The 22,569-nt window shown below is 34.4% G+C and overlaps 2 protein-coding genes across 5 annotated transcripts; both read right to left on the reverse strand.

Annotated features, from left to right (window-relative positions):
* Positions 1-2,524: 2,524 nt before the first annotated feature.
* On the reverse strand, positions 2,525-12,264 carry LOC104237373 (protein STRUBBELIG-RECEPTOR FAMILY 3-like). Of its 4 annotated transcripts, none has more exons than XM_009791517.2 (17): positions 12,170-12,264; positions 11,580-11,751; positions 11,263-11,392; positions 11,111-11,182; positions 10,940-11,005; positions 10,633-10,704; positions 10,474-10,545; positions 10,304-10,375; positions 9,771-9,836; positions 9,597-9,662; positions 8,141-8,514; positions 7,654-8,030; positions 6,942-7,213; positions 6,586-6,724; positions 6,019-6,140; positions 5,748-5,904; positions 2,525-3,003 (listed from the first exon to the last, which is right to left on the reverse strand). In XM_009791517.2, exons 2-17 carry the CDS (start codon positions 11,665-11,667, stop codon positions 2,941-2,943), a joined length of 2,208 nt encoding a protein of 735 aa, XP_009789819.1. In that variant the 5' UTR covers positions 11,668-11,751; positions 12,170-12,264; the 3' UTR covers positions 2,525-2,940. The 4 variants fall into 4 exon arrangements, with proteins under 4 accessions (XP_009789819.1, XP_009789818.1, XP_009789817.1 ...); XM_009791516.2 differs by having other exon boundaries at positions 7,654-8,033; XM_009791515.2 differs by having other exon boundaries at positions 7,654-8,036.
* Positions 12,265-14,915: 2,651 nt separating this feature from the next.
* LOC138884096 (uncharacterized) lies at positions 14,916-15,434 on the reverse strand. The gene has a single exon (XM_070164855.1). The coding sequence runs from the start codon at positions 15,432-15,434 to the stop codon at positions 14,916-14,918; it is 519 nt and encodes a 172-aa protein (XP_070020956.1).
* Positions 15,435-22,569: the final 7,135 nt, after the last annotated feature.

Genomic DNA, 22,569 nt, shown 5'->3' on the forward strand with positions numbered 1-22,569 from the left:
CATCGTAGTTAACCCCGTTGAGCCTATAAGCTTATTTCTTTGGCAACCACATTGCGAACCTTACCCAATTGTTTGAATAGCTTGTTGTTTGAACCCTTTTACCTCCCAATAAGCACTTGAACGGTAATGGAAGTATGAAAAAGTAAAAGTGTGGGGTGGTAGTTTAGTTTTTGAGTGGAATCATTGAGATAGAGAAAAGGTGTGGAAATTGAAAAAGAAAAAGAAAAAGAAAAATATGGGTTATAAACAATGATAATGGTTGATAATGAGGTGGAGTGTTTAGTTGGCACAACTATGATCTTTAAGTTTAATGTAATTGTATTAAAAGTGCTTAGGGAGTTTAGTCACTATATCTAAATATATCCTACCCGTCTCTTAGCCTACATTACATGGGATCAAGACCTAAACTCGCAATTGGGGAAATCACTGCCCTATACCTCTTTACCATTGAATTCTCTTTGTTTTAGCTTACTGTTGTTTTTAATAGTAGTTGAAGTAGTTAAACAAAAAAAAACCAATCTTTATTGATCAAAAATCTTGCATGTAGAGATTGATTGAGTTGATAATAACATTACCGAAGAGTGTAATAGATAGGTTAGTTCCCTGAGAATTCGATTCCGGACTTAAAATCGGATTATATTTGCAGCGATTGCTTTGTCCTTTGAAAGACATAGTTGGGCGTTATCATGTACGCATGGTCCGACCCAAATATTTTGAGTCGTATGGACGGTCTGCTTTGCTACGCGACGTGCCACCAGATAGTAATGTTGTAGTGTGCCTTACAGATGGTCTACGTTGCTACCCGTAAGAACCACTTTGTGTTCTGATAATGAGTAACAACGATGATGCAACAGGAGATCAACGATTAATAGAAATAGTTCAAAATCTTATGATAGGTTGAGTTGTTCAATCAGATTGAAGGACCAAGTGGTCCAAGTGATAGCAATCTATAAAGGCGGATCCAAGATTTGAAGTTTATTAGTTCCGATTGTAATCTCAAATTAATATACAATAATAACTGGGTTCACAATTATATATTTATAGATATTTAATAGTTTTTTTAATAAAAATACAGGGTCTATGCAAAAGTTACTGGATTCTTGGGAACCCAATAACTATACTCTACATCCGCCATTGGCGATCTAGTAAGTCGATCTAGAGTGTGTGGTAAGCTCACTTTTATTCTTATCATTCAGCACACTATTTTTGTATTATTCATGCTTTTCAATTTTCAGAATTTATTTATATGTATTGCTTTCTGCCTTACATACTTGGTACATCTCATTGTACTAAGTCCCATTGTTGGGGCGCTGCACTTCATGCCTGTTGGTGCAAGTAATCATTTTGACGAGCCCTCAGAGTAGAAAGGATTGATATTCAGCGGGAAATCGGTAATGCTCCATCTCTTCCAGAGTATAGCCGAGTCTAGAGGTCATGATATCAGATTTTGTTATAGACTTACGGGTAAGTCGGGGCACTGTCCCGATGACATTTTGATGTCAGATACTCTTAGAGGCTTTGTAGACACATGTTCAGTATGTACAGTATGTTAGTGGTCTTGTCGGTCCTCATTTATGTTTTCTTTTTGGGTTGTCCGGTATTGATACTCATGGTGGCCTCCTCGGCCCGAACATGTATTAATATTTTGAGTATAATGGCTAGCTGATACGACACCTGGTCGCCGATGATATATTACGAGTTGCAGCCATGTTGGTCATGATAGCTTATAGTATGACAGAGTTCAACCATGTTGGCCTATGTTATGGGTTACGTCCAGCATTCAAGAGTTGCAGAGTGGCTCGCTCGAACTAGTACGGTACCGGGTGTCAGTCACGCCGGTGTGACATGAAACTGATGAATTGTTCAATATTAAGCTGAGAAGATTTGGTAACATTAGTTGCTTATACTTTATTATAATTAGAATATAGGAGTCTATATTAAAGAGGCATATAAAAATGGTCTGTTACCATTTTATCCGAGAAATATGCTTATTTTGAAATTATCAACACTCATGGAAAACAATAAATAAAGTGTTTTCTTTTTTTCTTCCTGTTTTTTCACCCGGTGTCCGTTATCCACATTAGGGTCCGATTAAATTCGAATCCGTGTCGGAAAGTCCCACATTGAGGGATAAAGCGTTCCCTAACAAAAGCAACTCCATAACCTCTAATTAGGGATGAAGTACTTACCACTCCATAACCCTTGTTGGTGGGTTCTTGGATGTTCAATTTTACGCTATTTACATAGCGAACTGTTTAATAGGCAGTATTAGCAAGAGATCCAAAATTACATTAAACGACCACAGAATGACCTTGCCTAAAATGCTTGAGATTTTAGTTATGACCTCTGTTTTCATCACTAATTGTATAAACCTTTTTATAATTCATTATAATTTAACCATTCCAACAGGTTAACCAAATTACCAGGAAAATTGAAAACACTGCCTTGCACCAAGGAATTCTTTCACTACAACTTTTTAACTTGTTACCACCTTCCCATAAAATTAAACAAAAGATGGAACCTATTAGACTATAACAGACATAACCTCTACACAGTAAATAATACAAGTGATTACAAGATATTAAGGAAAGAATTTGCACGAAATATTACATATCACCATATATGAACTATAAACAGAACTTTTCGATTACAAACTCCTCGATTACACTAAGGCGAGGGGGTAAAAGAATGACCGTCTTTCTCTTCCTTCTCATCGAGATGTCAAAAAGAATCACTCATCAAGTAACTTAACAGCATAGTGTTATTTACATTACACTACTGATGTTAGCACACAATACTTGGCAAACGAAAATGTAGTGTAAAGATATCTCCTTTGGAACTACTTGAAATCCCTCTATGCTAAAAGATACTAGCCGGAAACAGCATTGCTAGTTTTCTCTACTAGAGCAGTTTCACTGCATTGCTGCCTTGATGATACCTTTAGATCATATGCAGGAGATTCTGCACGATTTCAGACATTGGTGGCCTGAACTCAGGTTCCGACTGCCCAACAAAGAGAAAGGACATGAGCGAAAGCTGACAGCTTGAAAAACTTCAATCACAGACATTCACTATGTTTTTCTAGCTATAGCAAAATGGCAATTTAGCTTCTTACCCCAAAAAATGGCAATTTAGCTTTTAGCATGGCTTGAAAAAATTCTCCCCCTTGATTGAGTTAATTCTAAGATTGACTCAGCCTAAATAGCTAATACTAACTAGAAAGAGGTTTCTCTCAAATCACCTTATTCTGATCTTCCAACATTAGAGCTTGTTTTCCTGTTGAGCTAGAAGGATTATGAAATATTGATTTAACGGAATTCCTTAGCTTCCTGTCTCTAGAAATTTCACTAATTGCAGAATTCTTTAACATCAAAAACAACATTTTTCCCTGAGGATGTTGATTATTAAGGAGTGAACTATGCGCTTTCATTAACTTTATGTTAGACAAATCATACGATTCTATCAACCAAAAGAGCAAAATGCTACAGGTAAAATGAAATGTGTTCTATAAAATATTTAGGGGTGGCTCACGCACATGTATGGCCTAAAGCCAAAGTTTAATGTGAGGCCTAATTTTTATTTTATTTTCGAAAAAGGGTCATATTTATCCTTGTACTCTTTAAAAATAGTTATATTTGTCCTTCGTTATACTTTTTTGATATATTTATCCTTACCGTTATACTTTAGGATCATATTTGTCCATGTACTCTTCAAAGAGGGTTACATTTGTCCTTCGTCATACTTTTTGACATATTTATCCTTACACTTATACTTTAGGATCATATTTGCCCCTCATTCATTAAATCCCCATGTCCCACCTTTGTTTTCCTACATGGTGCCTATGTGGATTTCTTTTTCCTCCAATTTAAATATGGTCAACTATTTAAGATAATTTAATTTAACCATAAACCATAATTTGGTTGTCTGCACTTATTTGTGTCTTTGGGCAGCCAATATATAAAATATAGTGGCTTCATTCTGATAATTCACATTACTCTAATATTATTCGTCATTGTAGGTTTATGTTAAACCAGGTCGAAGATAAGGGGTGGAGCTAGAGTATTAGGTATGGTTTGAATGAACTCTATAGCTTTTGTTTAGATTTGTGTTCTTATTAGGAAATACATTAAATATGTATAAATATTTAATTACGAACTTAATAACTAAAATGAGCTATGAGCAAGATCAGAACCCATAAACTTTAAATCATGACTCTGCCATCCAAAAAGTTGAATTATTTAGATATACTTTTTTAAATATGTAATTTTATTTTATTTTTGAAAAACATGAAAATTATATACCCAAATCACAAAAAAAAACTAGATGTTTTGACCCTTGTAATCGAATTCTTTCATATAAAATGAGAGGAGGGAGCAATATTTTCTTTTCGAGAAAAAATATGTTTGAGGAAACCATCCTAGACAATATTAGGCTTCTGGCAGTGCTCTATTTTAAGCACGGACCTTTGTCATTAATTCCATTGTTGTGCAACTTCTCGTAATTTAATTTAGTTACTGCAATAATTGTAAGCTGTATCAGATTAGTGATTTTGAGTTCAAAGTTCTTGTTTGCCAATATGTTGCCGCTGCTATCCGAAAAATATGGAGCTGAAAAAGAACATTATCTTAAATATGTGACCATATTTAAATTGGGTGAGCGGATTAAATTATCTTAAATAGGCGACCATATTTAAATTGGAGGAAAAAGAAATCCACACAGGCACCATGTAGGAAAACAAAGGTGGGACATGAGGATTTAATGGATGAGGGGCAAATATGATCCTAAAGTATAAGTGTAAGGATAAATATGTCAAAAAGTACGACGAACGACAAATGTAACCTTCTTTGAAGAGTACAAGGATAAATATGATCCTAACGTATAATGGTAAGGATAAATATATCAAAAAAGTATAACGAAGGACAAATATAACCATTTTTAAAGAGTACAGGGATAAATATGACCCTTTCCGTTTTATTTTTTGTAAAAAAATAATATATATTTTATTTGAATTCTATTCTTCTAGCGTATTGAGATGAAAAATCGATAATAATTTTCAATTGATAATTTAGCCAACTCACTCAATCTTTCTTCAGACATTGTTGATTTTAGCTAAGATTTTATCAATTTTAATATTGAAAAACTTCTTTCTACTGAAGCAATTGTTATAAGAACTATTAACATTATACTATAAGCAAACAAAGCATTAGAAAAGAATCAAGTCTTTTTTCAATTGAGTACATAGATTAAAGTAGTATCTTTTACTTGTGCTATTTTTCTTCTCAAATCAATTTCAATTCACACATTAGAAAACTATTCATACTACCTATTTTTAAGTAAGTCAAATGGTTATTTTATGTACATATATCTAAAAACAATTATTTCCTTTTATATGAAAAAAGTTCACTTTTGTACCAAAGTACAATTTTTTTTAAATACCTATAAACCTATTATTTCTAAAATATGGGGCCTCCCAAATTTGGGGGCCTAAGGCTCAAGCCTTATTAGCTATGACATTAGAGCCGGCCTTGAAACTATTCCTCATAGTTATATGCAGTCTCCGGTGAAGTAATTGAATCCAAAACAGAGTCAGTGATCTACTGCTATACTTAACCCCTGATTTATCAAAAACCTGGAATTTAACTGGATCAGAGCCTCTTATTCATTTTATGAACAGTAACTCAACACTGAAAGTGGAACTTGACACTTCATTATAGAGCCAAGAAAAACCTGTAAAAGAAGAAACTAACCTGAATACACAAGGAAATTATGTCAGCAAACCGAGACAAAGACTTCGATGGATAAGAACCATTTAGGGAAGGATCAACCATTCTTGATAATGCATCTATATCATGCAGCCGTGGAATAGCCCATCGAACCAGCAACTGCTCCCCTCTAGGACGGGACCTGGAAATCATATTTTAATGAGCTCAAAGTCAAAAGATGTATTATTGTACAAAAAATATGCAGTTTCAACAATAACAAAAAGTTTTCAAATACATCTGTCGAAACAAAATTAACCTGTCGTAAGATTTTCTTCCCGTGAGAAGCTCTAGCATAACAACTCCAAAGCTATAAACATCACTCTGACAAGAATAGCTTCCCAGTTCAAGTTCAGGAGCACCATAGCCGCATCCTTGCAACTAAAAGTTACACTGAAGTCATTAACACTTTATTCACTCACAAATTAAGATGGTCAGCTTTTGTTGCCAACAAAAATTAGCAGAAACACCAGCTCTTGTCCTTTCATTTTATGCCCACGAAACAGCCGCAAACAATCTTTATTAACAGATTGCACCAACTTTTAGCAGCTAATTCATGCTTCGGCACCAAGTTTCCATATTAATGGGGCCGCTGGTTGAAACCAGGAAGTAAAAGAATCAAGTTTCTAAAAAAGTTTAAAAGAAGTGCTTACAAGTTCAATGAAGATAACATACCAAAAGGCTAACATGCTATTATGAATTCAGAATAAATACCAAGAATCTCCTGTTATAATTGTTTCTGTTTTGTGGGAAGAAGTGAAATTGGATTCCAGATTCTATTTTCAAACAATCAACCAATCATCAGAAATGTTAACGTATGGATCACCTGTGTTGTAGAATCAGATGACATCAGAGGTGCCAAACCACAATCTGATATATGCACAGCAAGCTCATCATCGAGGAGAACATTAGCGGACTTGAAGTTCTGGTGGACAATAGGTGGGTGACAAACTTCATGCAAGTACCTTTTCAGTGAAACAGCAAGAAGCAACTCAATCCCTAAATGATTACAAGCTAAGGATTGTGCTACAAGAATAAATTTTGGGACAGCAAAGATTTAAGCTGGAAACAAGCAGAGCTGACTTAACAGACATTTGATCAGCAGAATTGAGATCTACACATCATTAAAACAAGTTCCAAGCGCTTAAAGGCTAGTATCATTCAGCATTTTTCCATTCTTACTCTAGTGCTCTTGCTGCTTGATGTGCAATACGTACACGAGTACTCCAGGAAAGTTTTCTGTGGATCTCATCATCTAAGTGCAATGCTTCGTGGAGAGTACCATATCTACAATACTCATACACAAGTAGCCGCTGCCCATGCTCCGAACAGTAACCCACAAGTTTTACAATGTTTTCATGCTTAAGTCCAGATATATTGGACACCATCCCAACAAATTCTTGATCACTTTGACGCCTGGTCACAGCAGTATCCAGTTTCTTGACTGCCAATAGCTAACAAAACAAAGAACATCAAGAAATAGCTAAGTGTCAGCGCCTTCTGATTGACGGAAACTAAATAGGTTATACAAACACGAGGAATACAAAGAGGTAACGGGAAAGCAGGAAACTAATTCAGAACATCAAGAGGCGTGTTAGGTTTATCTACAGTCTACAAAAGGAAACTGTTGCCATCTATAAGGTTGGACTACTACTGCTATGCAGAACTCGAATTTAACGAAAATGGACCCATCAAACATCTTCAGTACGATGTATATAGAAATGCCTGCTACCACTTAAAGGTTTATCTTAAACCTTTAAGGTTTATCTTCAGTACAGCAAACCATGCTTTTAATACAAATACGAGTAATTTCCACCTTTAAAGGGCGAAATGAAACTGAAAATGTCACACAGTATCTACTGATGTGAAGCTGGTGAAACATAAAGATGCTTACTTTTTTGGGAGACTCGGCTCTGTAGACTGTGCCAAGCATGCCTCCTCCAATAAGATTATCTTGAGAAAAGCTATTTGTATACTGCTGAAGAGAGGCAATGGTGAAGAACTCTGCCGAATTTACATTCTTCATAGCATGTCTGACAGATGTAATTGGGGGCAAAATTGGATTTACAACCATCCTCTCAGCAGAAAGAGCTGAAAGAAAAGGTGGTGGCGGTGGCGGAAGAATATCTGATACCGTCGATTCCATCTCCGAATCTAGATCATCGTCTGTATATGATGTTGTACTCTTCATGCCTTTATGTTGCACAGCCTCTGAAGTATTCATTGAGATGTTCCCTTGAGCTTTCCTATTTCCAGTCACTGGCCTCAGACCTGCTTCTTTTGAACATATCCATATTGTCATCGCAATGCCATTAAGAACAATAGGTAAGCAATGATAAACAGAAATCCATAAGAAGAAAGTACACAAATGTACTATTTACCTTTTTCTGCATCATAATAAGGTTTTTGCACGGAATGATCGTGTTTAGGGCTCCCCTTGGATGAACTATATGCATGATGCCTCTTGGTTTCTTTTTGGGACTCTCTTCTTCTTTTTAAGAATCGAGACATCAAAAGGCAAACACCCAATCCAAGTATGACGAGGGTAAGTAATCCGGCTATAGCAATAACTTTGACGTGTTTGGTTGAATTACTACTCTTTTGCCCTCCAGAGTGTTGTAATCCTTGTCCTGATGGTACAGTAAATGGCTGTGAAGGGGCTACATCTGGAGAAAGCACTGCAAATGGTGCTGGAGAAGGCGATATCACGGGCGGTGAAGGGATGATAGTAGTGTTAAAGGGGTTCCCTGCACGTCTGACCAAAAATATAGAATTCACCATGTGAGGTAGCGACGTATATAAGTATGCAAAAAGAACTTTTCATGAAATAAGAAAAAAGCTAATCCAACTGGCTTCCCTAAAGTGCACCAACTGACTATTAAGGCCATGTCTAAGGCTAGCCTATCAAGAAATGTTTCATGTTGATTATTCATCCATTGTAAGTTCAATCTAACCCCCAGGGCCCACTTGTAATGTAGGATTACACTGTTTTTTGTTTTGGTTGTTGTTGTTGTAAGTTCAATTTGACCAATCAAATTGTTCAAGACTGTCAGTTTTATCAAAAAGGTCCTTCAAAAACCTCAAGAATTTTCACAACAAACACCACCTATATATGATAATTCTCGCAGAAAATAGAATTTAGCTAAAGTTATGAGTGATTTAGAGGATGATGCATAAAGTAGAGCGGATAAAGACGACTAATAACAGCCCCTAATTGGGATTGCAGATAGTTGATTGATTGATTAAAGAGTAATTCATAAGGTGGTTCATATGCAGTCTTCATCAAAAAGACCATGCATATTAGTACCCCTTTTCCAGCCACTGTACCAATTTATTTAATCTACTCCTGGTCTAATTGTCAGTTCATGAGAAACAGCAGTTATACTGGCTTCCCATAAAAATCTGTTACAAGCACAGCTACATCAAATATCTTCATATCATAATAGTGCAATCTTATCTCTAGCCCTAAAAAAAAAAAGGCAGCCTGGTGCATTAAGCTCCTGCTATGTGCGGGGTCCGGGGAAGGGCCGGACCATAAAGGTCTACTGTACGCAGCCTTACCCTGCATTTTTGCAAGACGCTATTTCCACGGCTTAAACCCGTGACCTCCTGGTCATATGGCAGCAACTTTACCAGTTACGCCAAGGCTCCCCTTATATCTCTAGCCCTAAAGACCTCCAAAAATTTGGATAAAATACAGAGAGATGACGCCAAATTAAAACAAAGAGAAAAAAGATACTCCAGTTCATATTCAGAACTTGAAGACTGAATAAAATGGATTTCAATCAGTTCAAAAGAAATTTCAAAATAGATACGGCCAAAATTCCTAGGTTTTACCTGAAGGTGGGGATGCTCAACAATTTTGATGGTATAGGCCCAGAGAACAAATTATTCTCTATGTTTCTGCAGAACAAGAACGTGACCAAATTATAAGCACAACCTTGAGCAGATGATGACATAGTTAAAAGCATTATCCATAATGACGGAAAAACTATTAGTCGAGAAGATTACAAATCTGTTAGAGCAAGATCTTGCAAAACATCAAGGATCCCAGAAAGCTGATTGTTCTGCAAGTGTCTGCAAATGGCCAAACATAATACTCAAAACTGTATAAAATTCACAATCAATACTACATTCACAAGTTCAGGTCAGCAATTAGTTAACATCCTGATACCATTCAAGTATATTAAGTATAGTGGTTGGGAATTGAGATACTAGACAAAATCAATCAGTTATAAAGTATTCTTCAATATCCATCAGTTGGCTTCTTCACAAGAAAGACATCTGGACGAACCAACATTCAGCAGAACCATACAATATTTTTTTTCTGATGGGTCCATACAATAGTTCCATATGCTACACAAACTATATTTACCTTTCTTCTCATTTTAAATTATGTATGAGCGAAACTTTTGTTCGACTTTTGAAGTAATTAAGGACATATTTGAACTTCTATAAGTGTCTCGAAAGAAGATAGCACTCATTTCACATAGCCGGAAAAGTAGATTCCCCTGATTATCATACGAACAAGGAGAAATACATACAACGTAATAAGTGACGGCAAATTCCCCATTGAAGGAGGCAGCTGACCACTTAAACTGTTCCCAGATAAGTCCCTGCAGAATAAGAACATGAAGGGATAAATATAAACAGCACTGAAAACGGAACTTCATCACTAGCGAAAAAGGTTAAAAGCTAAAAGAAGTATGCCTACATATTAATCAAACTCTTAAGCTGCTGGAAGGCATCTGGAATAACTCCATTAAGATGATTGTTGTTCAGCGACCTACATGGAAAGAAATAAACGTACTGAAAACAGAAATATGGTCATTAAAAAAAGACTATCAACATAAGTCAAGTAAATAAAACTTACAAGTCTGATAATTGCCCTAACGAGGATATGGTGTCTGGAATGCTCCCAGTAAGCTGGTTACCAGAGAGAGACCTATATATACACAAATACCATAATAGGATAAAAATGTGGATATAGGCTATGTTGCGCGGACTCTCCAAAATGACGCCGCACCCGTGTCGGATCCTCCAAAAATACACTACTTTTGAAGGATCCGACACACACCCGGCGACATTTTCGGAGAGTCCGAGCAACATAGGATATAGGTTGGGCTAATAACCTATAAACTGGTGGAAAAGCTTGGCAAGGACAAAGATTAACAACTTACAAGGTCTTGACGGTAACAGGCAAATTGGATGGTATACTGCCACCAATATGGTTGTTGCTGAGATTTCTGATTTCATCAACACATAGGAATTAGCTAAAGCCAGAAAAGCATGACAAGGTGAAACTCATGAAGTTAAATCAATGCATTCATAAAGATAAAGAAGGCGCCAACATTTGTATGATTGAAGCAAAGCTTCCTATGCCCTCACTTAGTTCACCTCCCAAATTTGAATCATTTAGTACTCTGCCAAAAAAAAGGAAATCTATCATTAACGCATCTAACCATGTGAGAAACACAAGAAAGAAAAAAGAGAGAATTCTTACATTGCAGTTACATTGGAGTTGACACAAAGCACACCATGCCACTTATCACCACAAGGGTCTAATCCATATGGCACCCATCCAGGAAGCAATGGGTAGCCCAGACTTGTATACAAACTATTTATAGCAAAAACTGCAGAACAAGAAAAGAAAACAAAGTCATGAACTTCACCTAATTTATACGAAAGTAGAACTGTGAATACACAAAAGATGACATAAATGATACAAATTTAAATTATGGAGACATTAACACACAACACACACATCATAACCATTATTTGAAGTACACTAAATTGAAAACACTGAGAAATTATTATTACCATCACGAGGATCAGTAAACCCTTTGCAATCTTGAACAGCAAAAATTGCAAATACCAACAAAATCGTTACATAAGTTCCACGCATCATGTCATCAGTAGCAGAAACTCCAAGAACTCAAACTTTCTGCTTCCTGTTCTTCTCTCTTTTTTGCTACAAACTTTTGTTAAACCTCTGTAAAACCCATAAAAGTCATGATTTTAACAGAAATCATAGAAGATCTCCAACAACCAAAAGAACCAAAAACTTAAAACTATACTTCAAAAAGAGAATGCAGAAAAACAGAGTAAGAGAAGGAAAAAAAACACATATCAAACAAAAACCTGCAAAAAGAGTAGTATCAAAAAAGCAAGACGGTCAAATACTGAAGACCCATCATGGAAAAGTTCAAAAGGCATGAAAAGAGCACATCTTTCAATACACAAATTGGTACATAAAGATTCAAACTTTATGAAGTAAAAAAAAAACACTATTAAAAAAATAGTGAAAATTGGGAAAGTTAGAAGTAGTGAAGAACTCTCAGCCACAAGACAGAAGCAGTACTCCAAAACAGTTGATTACAGACAAGAAAAGTTGGGATGTGTTGTTTTACCTTTACTTTTGTGTCTCCAAACTGGACAAAGACAAAAGATAAACACTGCTTTAAGGGTTGAGTATATCTTCTTTCATATGATAAAACTTGTTTTGTGTTTGGTACATAGAAGAGTCCTAATTTAATCCCTTTAATATAGGGAACCAAATATACAATTTTTCCTAGTAGAACGTTAAAGTTCGTCAAGAATTTCCATTATTTGATTTGAATTTATACCGACTGTACCGTTGGGTGCTGTGTAGAAAATAACTTATACATGGTGGCTTTCTACAATGACCCCACTATGAATCCATCTAGTAGTCTGTTTGCTAAATATTACGTACTGTTTTTTTTGTCACAAATATTTTTTTAGAAGGTAAAATGTTTGACTAAATTTTTAGAAGGTAAAAAAATATTTTTGAATAGAGGTAATTTCTTATAAGTAGAAAAAAGTAATTTTTCTAAAATATTTTTTTAATAAATATTTTTAAGAAAAAAAAATACTTTTAAAAAGCTTGATCAAATACTAAGGACTCGTTGGCCATAATTTTGCCAAAATAAATTTGGGTTTTATTTGGCAAACACATGTTTGGCCATAGATTTTGCCTATATTTTGGCAAAATCTCAAATCCTTTTGGACCAAAATATCACTATTAGATTTTTAAAAAAATTACCTCAAACTTTTGTATTTTATAAAGAGCCCGCCATTTATTGTTTTGTAATAATGTTGCTTCGTCTTCTCGGTCATTTGATAGTGTATCATGTAGTTCATTATAAAAGTGATAATTTTGTACCAAATTTGTTTATGTTCAAGACTATGGTTTGCGATAATATAATAAATGTTATTGAAAATGGTACTGTTGGGTATTTGTGATAATTTTTAGAACTTGTGGATATAAGTCATGTTTCATATTTTTTCAAAATAAATTTGGGAAATATGTTTTGAAAACTGATATCCAAACACATTTTCATCTTCAAAACAAACTTCACCCAAATCAGATTTTTCAAAATAAATTTGAAAATCTATGACCAAACGCTAGCTAAGTATAACCAAATTAAATACCTTTTCTAAATAAATACTTTTAAAAAAAATTACTTTTCAAAATAAATTAATTTTAAAAGCTCGGCTAAACAGGCTATCTCTATGCTTAATTGGAAACAAAATTTATACTAATATCTTTACCTATTAGGGAGTAAATTTGGTAGGCACAAATAGTGTCTTTTTCCCCTTACACTAGCGTTTGAATAGAAGAATTGCAAGAAAAGACCATGAAGTACGTAAACGTTTGAATAGAAGCATTGCAAGAAAACAGAATGAAGTAGAGTACGTAACTGTCCTACGTCAATTTTGATAGTAAAATGTTCTATATTTATCTACTTTTTGTAGCTTAAATGTTATTATGTATAAATAATTTTTGAAATATCTAGTTTTCAAATTCCAAAAAAAGAAAAGGTCGAATCTGATGGTTAAAAATGATGACCAGCGACAATTAACGTGAAAACATGTCATTTTCATCAGGCATGGAAGTGTTTTTCCTTTTTAACCCAAACAACCCAAGAATAATCATTTCACTATTTTGGTTCTTTTTTTACTTCGCCGTCAATCACGTATATCATTATTATCAGTAAAAAATGGTTAGTAGCACCATAAAAGGAAAATAAAATGTGTAGTTCACTATTCCTGTTTCGTCTGAGGGGAGGTAAGTGGAGTCGAAATATCAAGAAACACTTTTTGGAGGATAAGTATGGTTAAGTTGTCATTTTCTCCTATATCCCACAACACAAGATTCTAATGATTAATGGTTAAGGAGTTTAACTTCTAATACAATGATAATATTAAAAAAATTATTACATCACTTAAAAGATAACAACACATAATTGTTCATATAACAAGTAATACATGTAATCTGAAATTAAAAAAAAAACACATAATTCATAAGAACTAATAATCTAAAAATAAGATGTGTTACTTATTACAACAAATTAAAATACACTGATAATGCTAGTGCTTATAAGTACATTCACAAAGCTAAATTCACAACCCCAAAAATTACAAATCATATACAGCTCTTTCGATTAAAAAATTCTCTACAGCCCTCATATGTGTTCCTTCCCTTTCAAGATGTTGACAAAGGTCGTGTAAGACAATTCATGATAATTTGATATCAACATTAATTTTTTCAATTATTTATTTCATATAACAACCAATTACTCTTTATCTTACCTTCACGTAACCAATTTGTATGAACGTTACTACATCATTGGAAAAGTATAATAGACTAGTAATTATCTTTCAAGAAATGAACAGAATTGAAGAAATGAGAATGAGGAACTCAAGCTTTATTGATCAACTATCAAAGAAACGATATTATAATGCATCTATTAAACTAAGCACGATAGTTCCACCATAGCTACTGAACAGTAGTACCTGAAAGAGAAGAAGAAGAAGAGAAGTTGGTTAGGAATTTAGAGAGCGAAAGTAGAGAGAAGGATAGACAGTTGGGATTGTAACAGAATTGTACCATATAATGCTTGGCTCCTCGGTTCCTTTTGCTGGTATTTATTGTTGAATGGTATTGGGCCTTAATTCCAATTGGGCCTCAATAGTTGATAAGATGGAGTTCATTATTAATTAGTTGAAGCCCATCAGTTGAAGTCTCTTCCCTATCTAGCTCAAGTCTCCAAGATAAGAAGGCTACTTTCCTAATTAGTCACTTAGGAATCTTCGAACATTACATCTCCGTCTCCTTCAAGAAAGACCTTGTCCTCAAGGTCGTAGTTGAGCCACAAATTCTGGAAATCGGTGTTTGATGTAGCTCCAATCTTCCCAAGAAACTTCCTTTTCACTCAAGTTAGCCCATTGAACCAATACTTTTACCCCAACTCCATTGTTGACCCTTATCATTTTTCTCTGAAGAATGGCGACTGGTTGAATCAAGACTTTTCCTTCCATATCGCAGAGGGAAGGTTGTTGTGCTAGAACGATGGTGGAGCCTATGCGACGTTTCGGCTGTGAGACATGAAACACTGGGTGTATTTGCGACTTGAGTGAAAGCTGCAATCGGTAAGCTATAGATCTTATTTTCTGTTCAATCTTATATGGACCATAGTATTTGGCACACAATTTCATATTTCTGCGCACATCTATAGAGGATTGACGATAAGGCTGTAGCTTTAGGTAAACTTGGTCCCCCACTTCTAGTATTCTTTCTGATCTTAGTCTATCTGCATAGAACTTCATGCAAGCCTGTGCTTGTGTCAAGTTGTCCTTCAGTGTTTGTAGCATGTGTTAACGCTGAGCCACGCTCACTTCTGCTGGTGATTGGCTTGTGTTAGGCAAGGATCCTGTAGGTAATTGTGGTGGTGGATAACCATACAGTGCTTGAAAATGGGTGATTTTCAATGCACTATGATAGTTGGTGTTATACCACTATTCCGCCAAATGAAGCCATTTGGTCCATAGCTTAGGATTATCAAATACCATCACTCGTAGATAAGTTTCCATGCACCTGTTTAGCCTTTCAGTCTGCCCATCTGATTGTGGATGATATGTTGTACTCACGTTCAATTTGGTGCCCATAGTCTTGAAAAGATGTTGCCAGAAATGGCTAGTGAATATAGGATACCTATCAGACACTATTGTTTTAGGTAACCCATGTAATCTGTAGACTTCCTTGAGAAATAGATCTGCAACCTCTTGAGCTAAAAATGGGTGTTTAATGGCCAAGAAATGACCATACTTGGTGAACCTATCAATCACCAGTAACGCTGCATTTTTACCCCTAGAATTGGATAATCCTTCCACGAAATCCATGGATATGTCTTGCCATGCCTGGTCCTGAATTGGCAGTGGCTGAAGCAAGCCTGGTGAGTGGACATTTTCAGATTTAACTCGTTGACAGACATCACACTCCTCCACCCATTTACACACTTCTTTTTCATATTTGGCCAATAAAACAGAAGTTGTAATCTCTTGTAAGTACCTTGCTGCCCTGAGTGTCCACCAATAGCAGAATGATGCATAGTTTGTAGAATCTTTTCCCTTAGATTAGCAATCTTTCCTACATAGATCTTCTATTTGTATCTAATGACTCCTTGGTGCAAAGTATAGTCCTCCTTGTTGTTAAGATTGACGGTTAACTCTCCTAGTAGTTGTAATGCTATAGGATCCCCTCATAACTATCAACAATATCATGCAGCCAAGTAGCCTGTGGGCTGGATATAGCTAATAGAGTAGATTCATCTTCTTGTCTCCTTGAGAGAGCATCTGCCACCCTGTTCTCACTGCCCTTCTTGTATTGAACCTCATAGTCAAGGCCCATAAGTTTGGTTAACCCTTTTTGTTGTAAGGTTGTAGTTACCTTTTGCTCCAGTAGGTATTTCAAGCTTTGATGATCAGTCTTAACAATAAAGTGACCCCCTTGTAAGTAATGCCTCCACCTATCTACAGCTGATAGAACTGCCATATACTCTTTTTCATAAGTAGGCAATCCCCTGTGCTTGAGTGCTAATGCTTTGTTGAAAAAAGCTATAGGTCTGCCTCCCTGCATCAATACAGCACCCATTCCAGTAGCACATGCATCAGTTTCTATCACAAAAGGCTTGGTGAAATCAGCCAAACCAAGCACTGGTAATGTTGACATAACTGTCTTTAATTGCTGAAATGATGATTCTGCTTCTTCATTCCACTGAAAGGCATTCTTCTTAAGCAGATTAGTTAATGGTCTGCTTATGATTCCATAAAATTTAACAAATCTCCTATAGTATCTAGTCAATCCTACGAATCCCCTTAAGGCCTTCACAGATTTAGGTACAGGCCAATTTACTATTGCTTCAATTTTAGCAGGGTTAGTAGAAACCTATTTACCTGAGATAATGTTTCCCAAGTATTCCACCTTATCCTGTCCAAAAGCACATTTAGACATCTTCGCATAAAGTTTCTCCTTCTGTATAATCTCTAGTACTTTTCTGAGATGTAATACATGAGTCTCCATTGAAGAACTGTAAACTAATATATCATCAAAAAATACCAATACAAACTTCTTTTAGAAGGGTATAAACACATGATTCATGAGGCTTTGGAAAGTGGCTGGGGCATTGGTCAAGCCAAAGGGCATGGCCCTAAATTCGTAGTGTCCTAGATGTGTTCTAAAGGCAGCTTTCTATATGTCTCCTTCCTTAATTCTTATTTGGTGATAACCAGCTCTCAAGTCAATTTTTGAATAAATGCAAGAACCATTAAGCTCATCCACAAGATCATCTACCAAGGGAATTGGAAACTTATCCTTAATTGTCATTTTGTTTAATTCCCTATAATCAATGCAAAATCTCTAACATCTTTTTTCTTAACTAACAATACAAGGGAAGAGAATGGGAAATGGCTAGGTTGTATAGTACCATTATTAAGCATTTCACTAACTTGCTTTTCTATCTCATTCTTCTGAAAATAATTATACATGTATGGTCTGATACTGATTGGTACTGCTTCAGGTTTAAGAGGAATCTGATGATTATGAGTTCTTCTTGGTGGCAGGCACTTTGGTTTAGCAAACACTCCTAGGAACTCAGATATAATATCTTGAATCTTGTCATGTATGCTACCTGGTAATTCTGTGGTTTGTACATTAATAGTGAACAAATGTGCCCATAGCACCTGTCCTTTCTTCAATAATTATTTCACCCCAGTGGTTGTCATACTCTGTAGTTTGCCTTCTTCAGAGTATCCCTTCAAATCTACCCTTTTTCCTTTCACACTCACTTGTAGTCTATATGCAATAAAGTTAAATAGAATTGGATTGTGTTTTCTCATCCAATCCAATCCCAAGACTACATCACAACCCCCAATATCTAATAACCTCAGTTTGTGCTCAAATTCAATACCCTGAGTTTTCCACTTGAATTGAGGGCAAGAGTGGTAACTCATCAGGTTCCCTCCATTTGCCAAAGCTACCCACATTGGTACAGCTTCTTGGATTGCACATCCTAGTTGTTTGGCAATGCTACTAGCTATGAAGCTGTGAGTGCTGCCAATATCTGCTAAGATCATCAATACTTGTTTCCTATATACTCCCTTCTGTTTGATAGTTGTAAAAGTAATAGTCTCTGACAATTCATTGAGACTAATTGTCTCATCTATGATAGCTTCTGAATTCTTAACAGGAACTATCTCATTCTCCATTTGATCTTCTACCTCTAACTGCTCTTGTTCTGTTGTTCCTGACAGTATGTTGAGTTATTTATTCTTGCAAACATGCCCAGGGAAGTATATTTCCCCACACTTATAGCATTCTCCCCTAGCTTTTCTAGCTTCAAAGAGTTTAGTCACTGAGATTGAAGTCTGATGGTTATTCTCCTTCTGTACATAGATAGAAGGTTTGCTCCATGTAGTATTAACATAAGTACTTGGATGAGGGTTTTGTCTTCCTCCATACCATTTCTTCCTATTCATTGACTCCATTAATTCTTCCTTGTGTCTAGATTTTTCTACTACATGACTTAATGAATAAAGATCAAGCATTTTAACAGTATGTCTAATCTATTCCTTAAGCCCTTCTATAAAAAATCCCAGAAAAAACTCTTCAGGTATGGTTGGATGTTTAATCAACACCCATGCCTTCAAATCTTCAAACCTCTCCAAATATTCATTAACCGATCCATTTTGTTCTACCCTCTTAAACCTTCCTAGCAGATTTAGATTGCTATTATCAGCATCATTAAATGTTTTACAGATTTCCTCCACAAATTCACCACATCTAACAGTACCCCTACTCAATTGATAAGAAAAATATCATGCCTCTGCTCTACCATTCAAATGCAGTACAACAGTCTCAAGTTTATGTTGTGGATCAATTATATGATTGTAATGAAAATACCTTTCGCAACCAAGCTTTTGGATATCCTTCTTCGAAGTAAGGGCAGTCGATTTTGGAGTTGGAATTGCTCGAGTGAAATCGCCCCACAGGGATTTCATGATTCTCCATCATTCTACCTCTACTACCAGATCCTTCTATTGTATGAGCAGATGTTGGAGCACTTCCCAAAATTCCATCCTTGCTTGTCCATCAAAAGATCGAATTTGTGATTCAGTTCATCCATTTTAGAGTCATTCGACTCTAGCTTTTTACTAGTTTCTGCCATGTAATTTTGTAATTGATTATCCAGTTTTTTGACACTTTCTTCTGTAACTTTGGATCTGATTTCTGGTGTTGTCATGGTGCCAGGACTTGCTCTGATACCAACTTATAATAGACTAGTAATTATCTTTCAAGAAATGAACAGAATTGAAGAAATGAGAATGAGGAACCCAAGCTTTATTGATCAACTGTCAAAGAAACAATATTACAATGAATCTACTAAATTAAGTACAATAGTTCCACCATAGCTACTGAACAATAGTACTTGAAAGAGAAGAAGAAGAAGAAGAAGAAGAGAAGTTGGTTAGAAATTTACAGAGAGAAAGTAAAGAGAAGGATAGGCAGTTGGGATTGTAACAGAATTGTACCGTATAATGCTTGGGTTCTCAGTTCCTTTTGCAGGTATTTATTGTTGAATGGTATTGAGCCTCATTAGTTGATAAGATGGAGTTCATTATTAAACAGTTGAAGCCCATCAGTTGAAGCCCCTTCCCTATCTAGCCCAAGTCTCCAAGATAAGAAGGCTACTTTCCTAATTAGTCACTTAGGAATCTTCGAACATTACAAAAAGAAAAGGCATATATACTTGGAAAGGAAATACCATTAAATCAAAGAAAGAGGGAAAATAGAAAAATATTTTATAAATTTGGAAGAGTGTGATGAGTAAAGAAAGACTAATGATAGTAATGTTGCTGCTATTACGGGCATGCGTTTTTTCCCAAATCTCTCTACTCATTTGACATAATCATCACTCCATCTCTCTCAACTTTTTAATGGAAAGGTAACAATAAAACTACTTTCCTCGAAATATTATTAATTTATAGAAAATAATCTAGAACAAATGGTATTTGGTGTATACATATATTGGGGTGGTTGGTACATTAATTATGTTAACAACTTCACAATATATAGTTGCACTTATTGGTTTTCCTGCAACAGATAAGTGCCTCAACAAAAAACAAAAAAGAACATACATAGTGTTTGAACCATACAAACATTTTAGCATTAGTCAAATAATAAACGTAAGAACACATACCACGTACCTATAATTTTTGTAAAAAAGTTTATCATGTGCGAGACCTATCTTTTAGGTTATTGAATTTGCGTAAATAAAAAACGAACAATATTTTTCTATGTTACATAACAAATGGTATTCGGTAAACATATGATGGTTAATTAATTATGGCTAGAAATTAAGAATAGTTGCACCTTTGGGTTTGCAATACCTACAAGAATAGATAACGGTATTTGGATTTCTTTGATTGTGAACGAGCTATAATTAAAGTGAGAATTACGATACGAAAATTAAATAATAATAAAATCGTTTAGTGGCTTAATGTCTTCGAGTGAGCTAGTAGTATTCTTCTTTAGATTAGAAGATTGAGCAAATATCTCTGTCCCATCTTGACTTATTGTAGATCGTATCAATATATCATGTTGCACTGTAATGACAATGGTCTCCTTCTCTTCAAATTTTTTTTTTTTTTTTTGGTTGCTTTGGGTTAAGTTCCGATGTCCCGTGAAAGTTTCATTTTCTATCATTGACTTAGAGTTTCAGTCGAGGGCAACAACAACAACAATTACGTCTCAATCTCATAATTTTAATCGGTCATACCACTTTCAATAAAAATATGTAGTATTATTACTTAATTAGTATTAGCACCCGCGTAGATGCGTAAACACTAATCATTTCGATAAATATAGATAATCATTGGATATTAATTAAAAAATACCATATGAAAAAGATTAACCATTTCTGAAATCTCATAATTATAATTTTTTTTTGGTACTATTCTCTCTGGTGTCATTGGATCCTAAAAATAGTCAAAAAAAAAAAATAACTCATATTTATGACAAAAAACAATCAAAGATTGAGGCTATGAATGACTCTTTGGACTTACTCTTTTACTACTACTTGAACTCTTATTTGGTGTGTTGATATCTTTTAAAAAATATTTCTATTTTAGAATTTTAGTTTCTAAAACTTTATTTTTTAATTATAATTATTTTTATAATAATGTAAGTGAAAATATTATCCTTGATTCAAAACTCATTTAAGTCGGCTATCTAAAAATGTAAAAAATTCTTTAGCCAGTAAATTTTTTTCCTGTATGACTCCATTTTGATATTTGACATTAAACGTGTTAAATGTCTAAGTTATTTGAAGTATATATAAAGAACCTTGAAATTTAAACCTTCTAGATAATATATATATATAATCGTTAGATATTAATTAAAAAAAATACTACATGAAAAAAGACTAACATTTTCTCAAATCTCGTAGTGATAATTTTATTTTTGCACCATTCTCATTGGTGTCATCGTAACCTAAAAATAGCCACAAAGAGAAATAATAACTCATATTTATGGCAAAGAACAAAGGATGACACAATATGAACGATTCTTTGGTTACAACATGATTATTTTATTACGACTTGAATTCTTACTTGGTATGATGTTATCTTTCAAAAAAATATTTCTATTTTGAAATTCCAAATTCTAAAATTTTATATATATTTCATTAATTATTATCTTTATAATGATGCAAGTGAAGATATTATCCTTAAATTAAAATCCACTTTAATCGGCTATCTAAAAAATTTAAATGATTCTTTAGCAGAAAAAACTTTATTTCAGTATGACTCCATTTTAAGTTTATCGATCTCTAGCCACAAATTTTGAATTTTGAATATCCAAGATATACATAATTATTGTTCCCTGAATTATTAAATGTTAAATTAGTCAATTGTTATTATATAACATTGCATATATTATCTAAAAATTGCCAAGTAATTTTTTTTTTGACATTATACTTGGCTTAACCTCAAAGTAAACTACTCAAATTGCATTTAAAATCAAATTCGAATATCATATCAGTTTGTTAGTAATAATAATTTTTTTAAAACAATACACAATGTAAATTAAAAAAATATTCTTAGATATCCTTATCTTATAATCTATGTATTTGAGTTGAAAAAAATATTTAAAATCGATGAGATCAGCTTCCAATTTTCTTATACTCAACAAAGATGCAAAATAAGAAGAAATTCGTTGTCATCTCTTAGTTATGATTTTTAGATTTTTCATACATTTTTTCGATATTTATTTTCTTTTATCTTATTTTTTATGTCATTCTTTTTTTGTTACAAAAATTTAATTTATTTTGCTATAAAAGGATGAGTTTTAATAGAAATTGTCTACATAAGAATTTTATTTATAATTTTAGTCTTTTGTTGAAATTCTTTCATATTTTTCTTTTGGCTTTATCTAATCAACCTAAATAGGTTC

This window comes from Nicotiana sylvestris, chromosome 2 (assembly GCF_000393655.2).
Source record: "Nicotiana sylvestris chromosome 2, ASM39365v2, whole genome shotgun sequence".
In the NCBI taxonomy this organism is placed as follows: domain Eukaryota; kingdom Viridiplantae; phylum Streptophyta; class Magnoliopsida; order Solanales; family Solanaceae; genus Nicotiana; species Nicotiana sylvestris.

Excerpts from the sequence above, each read along its gene's own strand:
- LOC104237373 (XM_009791515.2), bottom strand. The coding sequence starts at position 11,667 with ATGATGCGTGGAACTTATGTAACGATTTTGTTGGTATTTGCAATTTTT. Across the intron at positions 11,183-11,262 it reads AACTCCAATGTAACTGCAAT|AGTACTAAATGATTCAAATT; the intron begins GTAAGAATTCTC and ends TTTTTTTGGCAG. Across the intron at positions 11,006-11,110 it reads TTTGCTTCAATCATACAAAT|AAATCTCAGCAACAACCATA; the intron begins GTTGGCGCCTTC and ends TGATGAAATCAG.
- LOC138884096 (XM_070164855.1), bottom strand. The coding sequence starts at position 15,434 with ATGCTACAAACACTGAAGGACAACTTGACACAAGCACAGGCTTGCATG.